At 44.6% G+C, this 11,344-nt stretch overlaps 1 protein-coding gene across 1 annotated transcript in view; it reads left to right on the top strand.

Moving 5' to 3' along the window:
* Positions 1-1,673: 1,673 nt before the first annotated feature.
* Positions 1,674-11,344, top strand: part of SYT10 (synaptotagmin 10) — a 48,960-nt gene continuing 39,289 nt past the window's right edge. Inside the window, exon 1 of the mRNA XM_080391478.1 lies at positions 1,674-1,969. Coding sequence (XP_080247604.1) covers positions 1,819-1,969 — 151 coding nt within the window. The 5' untranslated portion in view covers positions 1,674-1,818. The remainder of the gene's footprint in view (positions 1,970-11,344) is intronic.

Raw genomic sequence — 11,344 nt, 5'->3', positions numbered from 1 at the left:
TACCTTTTTATTGCTAGCAAGCCTAATTTTATGAGATCATTATACAGATTTAAGTCCCTGTGAGGGTTAAATGAGTCTTCCAACAGTACTACAACACAGCTGTGTGCCCTGACTAGTTACAGTCTAAACATTCTAGGATGTGTCAGAATATTTTGCAGAAATAACACAGTTTTGACAATGCAAGTCTCAGGAAATGCACTGAATAGTGTATGATTTCTTTGGTAGCATCTTATGTTTCTGAAATACCTGCTGTATCTGTGAAAAACCTTTATGGAACACAATGTCTGTTGATGTTACAGTTTGTATACAAGAGTCTATTACTTTCCTAAGATTCTAAAAAATACATGTGCATGAATTCACATGCATAAATGCATGAGCTTTCAAAATGCCAAGAGGATGCTTTTTAGAACTATCATCTTGTGTTTTTTACAAGCATCTATACCATATGAAGTATCTAACTTCAGAATTAAAACTGGGATAAACATTTCTGTATTATTTCATAATTTACAGGTATTGATTGATGGTTACAAAGTTTTCAAATGTTCAATTTTGTGGTTTGTTAGAGAGTTATTAATTTTCAGGTAACAGATAAAAAATTCGAAATCTGGAGGAAAAAAAGCACAGCACTACACAAGTTAACTTCTCATGCTTATGAAACCAAGACACCCTGGCAGCAGACTACAGGCAGCGCTGTTAAGCAAACTGCTAGCAGACTGCCTTTCAACTATGTCTAATTAGAATGAAGCATTGGAAGACATACATATGCTGTAAAAGTAGATGCATTTTTCTTCACAAACATGAAAATGTATCAGAATTTCAGTAGGTATACGAACAAAGCAACAGCTTAAGTCTTGCTCGGCTATGCAGCTGACAATTGAAACAACCACTAGCAGTAGCATACACTACACTGAAATTTAGAAGTATGTTCACGCACACGCAGTACCCGTAAGTTTTCTATCTCAGAAAATAACCAACAAAAAACTCCAAACCAAACAAAACCAACTTTAGAGAACTTGTTGAGGAAACAGACCGGACAGTTGTAAGGTTACTCTAAGGCCTGTACAATTTACAGAAATACTCGAGGTAAACTACTCCCTAACTCCTGCGGAAAGGTGCAGTGGGGACGGTGGTTTGGCTAACGGAGTTATCCGACGTTGCTCGGCAGACCCGTACTGAAGATTGCACTGCCCAGGTCACCTCAGGAACCACGTTCCGGGAAGAACGACCGGAGCGGTGGGGAATAAACCCTGCTCCGTGCCTCCGGCGCGGTGAGCGAGCGGTGAGCCCCGCACGGAGCGCACCGCTGCTCAGCGGGGCGCGGGGCTCCTGCCGGGGGCGGAGGGCAGGACCCCGCCGGCCGGCACCCGCGCAGTCCCCGCTCTGCCTCGCTCGCCCCCGAGCAGCCCCCGACCGAGGCCGCCGCGCCGCGCTCCCGGCGGGGCCCTCACCCCGGGAGCCGTCCCGGCGCCGCCGCCCCTCGCCCGGCCGCGGGGCGGGGGAAGGAAAAGTTTCCCCGGGGGACGCGAGTCGTCTGTCCCCCCCGCGCCCGCTGCCATTGGCCGAGCCGCCTACCGAAGCCCGCTAGGCACAAAAGGCGTTGCTAAGTGGATGCTTATATCCCCCCCCCCCTTTTTTATTTTCTCCCCTCCCCCCCCCCTTTTTTGTCTTCCCCCCCCCCCCCTCCCCCTTCACTACTTCTGCGGTTCACTCGCACCGCGCCGCCGCTCCGCCCCGCTCCGCTCCCCGCGGGAGGCTGCGCGGGTCGGGCGCGGAGCCGTCCCGCGCCGGCCATGGCCTAGCGGGCGGCCGGGGCAGAAGATGAGTTTCCCCGCGGAGGACGGCGTGGGCAGCCTCTGCCACAAGGCGCTGCAGATCATCTCGGAGCTCTGCCTGGGCGGGCAGGTGGAGCGGGAGAAGTGCGCCGGCATCTTCCCCCTGGAGACCGCCCGCCAGGGCATCGGCGGCACAGGTACCGACCCCGGCCCCGCCGCCGCGGGGCTCGTCCTGCCGCCGCCGCGGGGCGGACAGCGCCGTCGTGGGCGGCCGGAGAGCGCAACTTTTTCCTTTGCCTTCCCTGCGTGCGGAGGGGGCGGAGGGGGGGCAGTCACGCAGCCCGCTTTAATATCCTCTCCCTCGCAGCCCGCGCAGGCTCCCGGGAAGCAGCGAGGGAAGCGCCGGGACCGCCGAGCCGCCGCCTGGGGTGGGGGTCAGCGAGCCGGGGGCGACGGGGCGAAACGTGGGGCCGCGGGCGGGGGTGCAGGAGTGGGGACGGGGAGATCCGGGAGGCGCCGAGGGGAGAGGAGTCGCCGCCGACGTGCGAGCTCTGCCATCGGCTGGAGCCGCGCCGCCGGAGCCGGCCCCGTTCCCCCGCTGCTCGCGCGTTTGCCCCCCGCAGCCCCGCTCCGACAAAGTTGTCCCCGCGGTGGTAGTTCTTCTGTATGCAACGCGCGGACCCCTGCTGTTGCATGCGTCTGTGGGGCCGTGCGTGCGGCGAGCGGGGCAGAGGGTTGTGCGTGGTAGTCTTGTCACGGGTGGGCAGCATTTCCGCGCGACGGGTGGCCCACGCGTGGGCTGCGCCGGCCGCCCCTCGGCTTCCCCCGGCCGCCCCAGCGCGCGGCCGGCGGGGCCGCGGCAACAGGTTGCGCGGAGGCGCGGGCGGCTCCGCGGGGGGCGGTGGGGCCGGCGGGGGGCTGCTGGGGGGCGGCCGCCGCTGCTCGGGGCGCAGCCCGGGCTCGGGGCGCAGGTCACCGAGCCCCAGGTCCGAGCAGCCCGACGATGGAACCTGACGGAGCGCCCGGCGCTCCCTGAGCAGGATTTGCGGCGTTCCGCATCCCCTCCGCTGATGCCTACGGCGGCGGGAGAGCGCTCTGCCGGGCGGTGGGAACTTGTAGAGTCAGGGCAGCCGTCCGGTCCAGGACCGTCCGGGAAAATTGCATGTGTCTCTGTGTGTGTGTGTGTGGAGTCGAAACCAAGATTTTGACTCCTAACGGTGGTACCTTTGGTCTGTGATTCCTGGCTTGTCTGGATTTCGGAACCGGCGCTGCGCCTCGGCGGAACTCGTACGGCACTCTGCACTCTTCGCTCTCCGTGGTACTTGTTTTTAGGACGGGGCTTGAAAATTAGTCCAGGTTCAGTGCTTAATTTCTGCCAGAAGGGATTGGTAGCCTGTTCTGTCTGCCCATAAATACAAATGGACAGCTTGCATTATGGCCAACAAAGAAATACCAAGCGTACAGTGCAAATTAAATACATTAACACCAAGTCCTGAAAAGCCGCAGGTCCTCAGCATGGGACCCAGCGGCGCTGTAGCTGTTGCCGCAGCTGCTGCGTTTTTTTCTTTTCCCTTTCTTCCAATGTCCACAGATGTTACGGCAAATTCCGGGTTACTTGTAGTACCTTAGAACAAAAACCTGTTGTCTGAAAGGGGAGCGATTTTTCTTTCAGACCCGGGTACCCGCACGGTTCTGCCAGGGCTTTGCGCTTGAGGCCGGAGCCGAGTTTGCAGCCGGTAAAGGCGGGCGCGGCCCGGGGCGGCAGGGCGGGGGGGAGGGGGGGGGCGGCCAGGGGGGCTCGGTCCGCCGCGGGCGCCGCTTGCCCCGCGTCCCCGCCGCCAGCGCAGACGGGGGGCGCGGGGTTTGCAGCCTGCTCCCACCGGAACGGGTCGCGGGTTTGTAAATGACGGCTACGGGGGACGTTCCGACCGCGTTGGTTGGCTTGGTCCGAATCGTAAAAGGTTGCATAGAAATAAATTGCCCTACGGAGCCTGAAAATTTGGCTCCGAAAAGATTAGTTTACCTGATTTTTAGGGAGTACTGTACAGGGAGTCAGTATTAGGTGTCATATAAAACCAAAGTTGATGTATAAGCACGTGAGGTGTGTAGGATACAGAAGAGTCCCACGAGGTAAACGAAAGTTTGCTGTTTAGAAAATGTGAATCTTCAGCACTTGCCTTGCACCATGTACAGTAACGGGAGCTTCTTTTTAAACATTTCTTCAGTCAACAATCATCTTGGTTTATTTGTAAACCCTAACGACCTTGCAATTGTTGGATTAGAAAAAAACCTGATAGTTAACAGACCGGGGGCTTGAACCACTGCATCCCACATCTCAGCTGAGTTCCTAAATCTCACTGTTTTCCCCCTTAAAAGGAAACCATTCTTAGATGACGCATGTCAACTTCATCAGCACACTCATATTAAACATTGTCTCATTAGTAACACTGCTAATAAGCATATATTAATGCTTTCTGATTCTGGAGGAAGAACACACTGTCATTGTTGATAATTTACAATATTTTAATATGTAAACACTTGGATAAACAAGATATAAATATCACTTGCCTTAATTTTATGAACTGAAAGACTGTAAATACTGTTTAGGTCGAGAGAAATGTGGTCATTGAAAGGTGAACTGTGCCATGTCTCTTCTGCTCTTCTTTTGTTCTTCAAATGCACATAGAGTTCATTTTAACATCTCTATGAATAATGTGGTCCACAGTGTTGAACATCCATAGTCCCTGTTTATCAATGGTAGAAATTTTAAGTGCTCTTCATCATCATTCTGAGTATGAAGCTACAAATGTTTGTGTTTTTCTGAAATATGTGTCTCATATGTAGGGTGGTAGTATTTGGCATGAGAATCCATGTCATGTAGCCGTATCCTTCTATGACTGAGTAAATTCTGCAAAGTTGTGGCATCGTGAAGCTGTAGCTGTATTGTAGAGAGGAGGAATGGCTAATTTAGCCCTATTGGTTCTGCTGTGTGTCCCAAACAATGATGCGGAAAGCATATGCCTACACTGGGTGATACGCATCATGGAACCAGTTCGGTTATTTCTCCCTGGGGCTCCAGCCATAGAAGTGTGCTGGGAATGAGTTCCTGCAACAAGCTCTGAAGAGTGTGAAGAAAAAACTACTGTAGTAAGTGTAAGAAGAAACTTGAGTTGTGAGGAGGACTTCTGGAAGATGTGGAGAAGCTAAAAGATTGTGAGTGGGCTATTACAGAGTAATGGTTGATCATTGTATCTTGTTATGTTGCAGAATGACAGCTAAACTTCCAATGAAAATCTAAACAGCAAATAGTCCAGGAGGCAGTATAAAGAGGAGAGAAAAGACAAAAAAAAAAAAAAAAAAGTTGACTATATAATGATAGCGTATTCTCTCTTTAAATGGTGGGTTCATTCAGTACCTAAAAGCGCCACAAAGGTAGCATAGGTAAAAATCATTATTGAGATTTCATTGGAGGAAAGACATCTAAAATATGAGGAGACCCATATTTGGAAAGGAAAGAATACCGCATGAAAAAAAATCAGAAAATAAAAGAGTATATGGTAAAAAGGAAAGCAGACCAGTTTTATTTAATATAAGAATAAAAATATGCCCTAGAAGTTGAAAACAGTAACAAGGGCAACTAAAACTGCCTGTGATGTGGTTATACTGGTGGGTGTGATGATTGCTTTCTGTTCAGCTAGACTGTGAAAAGCAGCCAAGCTTCTCAGAGGAATCAACTACTTGAGACAAAAGATGCACCACCCAGTCACAGGCTTAATGCAAAATATGAGGCAATATTGACCTTGTGACCCAAGAAGTTTCACTGGCAAGCAGAGAAGCTGGGTACTGATTTTTTTGATAGTGTCCATGTCTAGGTATGAGAATGAAGTATATATAACAAGGACAACAGAATCAAACACAAAGAAGAGGGAGCCAGAAACACAGAACAAAAAATGGAGAGCATGGCTTTGGGAAGGCAGAATGCAACAAAATGAAACAATAAAGCAGAAAGGAGAGCTTTTCAGATTTGCTGCTAACAAAATAACAACAAAAAACCCCAACCCTCCATGTGTTTGATTACTCTTATTCTCAGAGAAATTAAGAGTTTGGACATTCTTTGTGGAAAAACAGTATTACATCAAAGAAATGGCTGATTATTCAATAATTTTTTCCTTCTCAGTGTCAGTGCTGTCACCTTAGGACCCTCAATTACTGCTCACTGCTTAGGTCGAGAAGGGGTAATCATAGTTAGTGTAATGGATAATTAATCTATGGAACTCAAGCAAAGAATCTTAGTGAGGTGAACAATTTCATAAATTTCTAAGAGCTTTAGACAATTAGTGAAGATAGACATCTGCTGTTATTTTCTGTCCTGGTAATTATAAGGACTATTAATTCTCTCTTCTCAGAAGAATGCTCAAGTGAAAAGATTAGGAAGCTGTTTACATTTATGGTACCTTTATATAGTTAGATGACTATGCAAGCCTTCTTTTGAAGGGCATAACATTTATGGCAAAATGCTGAATCAGATGTGCAACTGTTGTTTCTTTTTTATTTTACACCTCCTTTATTTCCAGCAGATTTGGGCGAAATGATTAAGATGTTTGTCAACTAATAGGAAGAGTGCAGGTGGAAAATAAATGGGAGCTGGATGTGCAAGATTGCACCTAACAATTTATCTCTAATCCAAGTAAATTATTTTCTAGAAGTGTCCAAAATTCATATATGCAGCTTCGTTATACCTCTATTTTGAATCAGGTTATCTGATTAATAAATGACTCTTAATTCATTTCTGCCAGTTAAGCATCCCTCCTCATTTTCAAAGGAACCAAGCACATCAAAGTCCCAGTTGCGAGCATTTCTGAACATTAAGTGAATTGCATAAAGTGTAGTGAGAGGGTGAGAGGAGGTTTGGCATCCTGCCCTAGGGACACGTTTAAAATTCATTGCATGTCCTCTGCAAATGGTGGGCACTTTCTGCTGTCTTTGCGGGTTTTTTTAGTCCTGCTGGTCCTGCAGAACTGCACTCTCTCATTGTCAGTTCTGATGGGGAACCAGTGTTTCCAACAGAGCTGGTGTTGCTTCCCTGGCAGGAGGGTGTATTTTAGCTGTCTAGAGTGGGTAGAAAGTTCTAGAGAGTGATGTTTGCTCTTGCTCTTTTGCTTGTCAGGCAATGATTATTTTTGAAGTTGACCATGAAAAGAACATCAGCTTCTACAGGATCGTTTGTTATTCATCTAAATATTCTACTCAAATTTATTTTATTATCAAAAAAGTGTAATGTACCAAGTTTCTTACCCTACCCCTGATTGACAGTTTGCTTTAGAAGTATAGGGGTAGTAAGAAGACACTGGAGCATCCTGCACATGGCCATTCTATAATACAGTCACATTGTTCCCTGAAGAGCAATGTCTTGGGTCCTCCTGACATAGCTGGCATGAATCTACTGTTGGCTGTCAGCTGCTTTCCTGATACCTCTCAACCTGCTGGTGGTGGCTGATGGTTTACGTTTAGTCCTGGTTCCTTTAAACATGCATGTGTGCATGCACATATCACATACACACGCATGCAAACACACACACACAGAATATAACCTGCATACATTCAGGCGGGAGAAAGAACAGATTTACCCAGTAGTGTGCTTGCAAATGCTTCTCAGCTGTGCCAAAGCAAGCATGAAAGGGACCAGAAATGGCTTGAACGAATGTGAAGATTATTGTGGTCAGTGTAGGACTGTCATACAGGAAAGGACCATTTTTCTTCATGAGAAAGTATCTGCTGTGTGAAACAATCGAATGTTCTGTTACAGAGAAGTGATAAAATTAAATAATAAACATTTGAACAGTTAACAGACCAATCCAATTATTAATGTTAAAGATTATCACCTGGTCAGAACAAATTTATTATCAGAGAGAAATATGGTTTAAGAGGAAAAAGTACAGATTTACTGAAAAATATGCTTTACAAAATCAGTGTTAACGAGCTGTGAAAACCAGAAATGCATCTAATTCAGAAGTGTAAATGCAGAACAGAGGGGCAGACATACCACAGAGACCAGATTTATTTACAGTAAATGTGAACGCAGTCACAATAATGCAGAAGTGCTCAACATACAGACAGCAGCAATAACAGTAAAAAGGAGTTTTATGAAAGAATCTTCCTCCATACGCATTTTGCAAAGAAATACAGAAGAAAAATACAGAAACTTTTATAACAGCTGGAGGGCAAACCTGTAATGATGAAGATAAGGAGACACAGTGTTTTGCTGGGTCTCGTCATATGTGTGAGGTGTTCATTATATGATGCTGAGTAAGAATAAACATAACCATGACAGTTCAAAAATGATACTTGAGCTGCTTTAACTTTGTTACAGCTATGGTATGCATATGATTAATGACAGTCCAGTGGGCTTATGATATTTTAATTTTGTTTTCTTGTCTGAAAGAGGGTAATGAGGGTTTCTTGCAGATGCTCACAAAGACATCCTTGCAAGTGTGAGAGTAGTATGGGACCAAAGTTAGTTTTATGTTTAATAGAAGGCAAGGCAGGCAGACATGGGTTGAGCAGAGGTGGGAGTTACCTCCTGTTGAGGTTAAGTGAGAGTTAACAAGTAGAAAAGTAGGTAGGCTAGAAAAAGCCTTGAAAGTAGAGACAGTTTACATTTGGTGTGTTAGAAAGGAGGGGCCAATGTTCAGTGCAAAATCTTTTGCTTCCTACACTGCAGGCAAAACACAATGACCCAGTCAGGCAAAAGTGAGAGCCATCTCCTCTGGTTACATACAGCACACAAATCATGTACTAAGGCTCATGAAGAGACAGCTGTTGTGGCAAATTCCTTCTGATTTCTGGAAAGCAGAAAGTAATGTGGGCTAGGAGAAGGCTAATAAGCTTTTGGAAAATACCCTGTATCTGCTGTATGTCATGTAATCTAAAGTCCTGTACATGGCGTTTGAAATGGCAAAAGAGGGCATTCCATTTGTGGTTGGACAGATACAGATTGACAGAGGTATTGATAGATAATAATTAAGATAAAATGATTTTGAGAGATTAATATTTTATGCGCTGTAATTGCGTAGTAAATCACAGTGATACTTGAGTTCATTTGATTCCCTTACTGTCAAAAGACATGCTACCACAGAGCTCTGTTAGCATTAAGTGATGTACCAGTCAGTAGATAGTGATGGCTGTTTTGAACAAATTCTTACATCAGACTGAGAGAAGATCACATGTAGATGTTTAAGTGAAAGGCTATTTTTGCCATTTGAAATTTAAGTCGGGTGTTTTAACAGGTTCCAGTTATGAAAGAAAATACAAGACTCTGCACCTGCCACTTTGAGGCACACTAAAGCATTATATCCCCATCTGCAGGGATTTGGATGAGACAGAGGTAATTGTGGAAGATCTGCTAATGCCAAATAAAAATGAACACCAGCAACTTTTTATGTTCTTCAAATATCCCCAAGGAAAACTGAACAGCAGAAATGATGAGTTGGACCAATTAGTTCATATACATGGGGATAAGAGAGATTTATTAGACCCAGACCTTTTATTTGATAAAGCTCCTGCTTTCCTTCAAATCCTAGAAAATGAGAGACATATTAATTTATCTGATTGAGCTGACTCCAAATATTCCAGACACAAGAGTTCCCTTTACAGTGGTCATATGGAAAGGGTGAAGTTCCTTATGGCTGAAGAACAAGAGAACAAATTACAAGTTAAAGAAAAATGTGTTTGAAAAAAGTTACAGAGACATTGTACTTAACAATTTAACAGAACCAAGATCAGTTATAAACCAACAGGTGGGTCAAAAAGGAATATAACCCTCTCTTTTTCCAGGTATTCCTTTCCCCCTGTTCCTTTGCTGGCAAGAGTATGCTGTCCTTAGTGTGGTCCATATTAGATGTTTACCTGCACCTTATACACATGGGCAGCTACATCACAGCACTATGTGGTCTTTCTCCATTCAGGATCATGGGTTTGTGGAGTATACTTTTCCAAAGTTAAGCATCAAGGGGCATGGTGTCAAGCTACTGACTAAAATGTTTGTGGATGTTTGTGAATGCATTCATAGGCAGAACTGTTCTGAGGCAAGTTTCAAACAACAAATTGTTGGAAGACATAGGACAGAAACCATTGCTTAAAACATTCCCCAGCATCCAGAAAAGAAGGTGATGTTTCTGAAATACTTGCCTGATATGAAAGACTGGCTGTCAAGGAGCCTTTTATGGGGAAAACATTTCTGAGGATATTTATTAAAAATGCAGAGATATTTGGAGGTAAATAGAATTCACACACTTCCCAAATATACATGCCTTTCTCAAACGAGAAAAATAAAATTGTCCAAAATTCCATATCTTGAAAGAGTAGTTTTAAATATAAAACCATGAGGAAATAGGATACTTTCTTTCAGTTGTGAAATTTTATCAGGACTATGAAGATGACATTAAGGACAGAGGTCAGTAAAAGAAGATCATCAGGAGTGAAATGGTAACTTCATTGAAATCACTGGAAGCTTTCCCATTGATCAGAAGGAGGTGTGTGAGAAAGAGGATTTTCTTCAATTTCCTGAGTTTACCCAGCATGAGAATTGGAATGGCAAAACCATAATGCTTCATGTCCAAATGAATATTCAGAAAGATGTCCTGTTCCGTGCAAATGTGTAGCATTGAAGACAAGCTGTAATTACCAGTTCAGAAAAAGAGTTGTCAAACAAACTGCTTGTAGTTTGAGATGCTTTTTCTCTTCCTTCATACCAGAGACCAGCTAAAACATTGTTTACAATGTTGGCAATTAATGCTGTCCCAGCAGGGTGAGTATATCTCCTTCTGTCTCTAAAAACTTAGGCAGTCTTTGAATTTGTCGCCAGTTCTGCATCTTTAAATAATAGATATGTGAAGTGCAACTCTGGCCTGATAACATGTCCATCCTTCAGTACACATTTTCCTTCCCACCAGGTTTCCTTGGCAGCAGTGTGAAGAAACTCCAAGTCTGCAGAACTGTCTCTTAATGTTTTGTATTTTTAAACCAAACTTCCTATAAGAAGGTAATACAAGAGACATATCCGGTCTAACATGCAAAGAGTCTGTGAAGCTCCATTTGAATGCTCGTGTACAGATGATTTTAGTGTTCACGTGACAGCAAATCTCTTGTAATTGCTCAGCTGAGTGGCTGTCAGAAGTGACGAAATGAAGCAATATGCTTCTTATATCAATATATATGGCATACTGACTGATAGCTTTTTAGCAATTCTGGCAGTAAATGTAATTAAATACTTTTTTTCTTTAAATGAACTATTCTTTAGTTGAATTCCTGGCAATTAAAATATTTAATGATTCTGCTTAGGTATTTGTTGTATTATGAAGTACAATATGTGAGGTTGTTTAATTTATTAGTAAAATAGCAAAAATGGAGGCTATAATTTGTATAACTGTAGAATTAGATCTTTTTCTCTGCCCTTGAGACTTAAAAAGTTTCACGTGATTATTTTAAGGCTATAAAGAATATATTTTCTGTAATGATCTTGGGAGTGACTTAGAATTTGAAATAGTTTAATTGAAGTACAGAAAAAAAGCTTA

The sequence above is a fragment of the Falco punctatus genome (genome assembly GCF_963210335.1).
Source record: "Falco punctatus genome assembly, chromosome: 6".
Lineage (NCBI taxonomy): Eukaryota > Metazoa > Chordata > Aves > Falconiformes > Falconidae > Falco > Falco punctatus.
The sequence above is the reverse complement of the archived record's forward strand: the minus strand, read 5'-3'. Positions and strand labels throughout refer to the sequence as shown.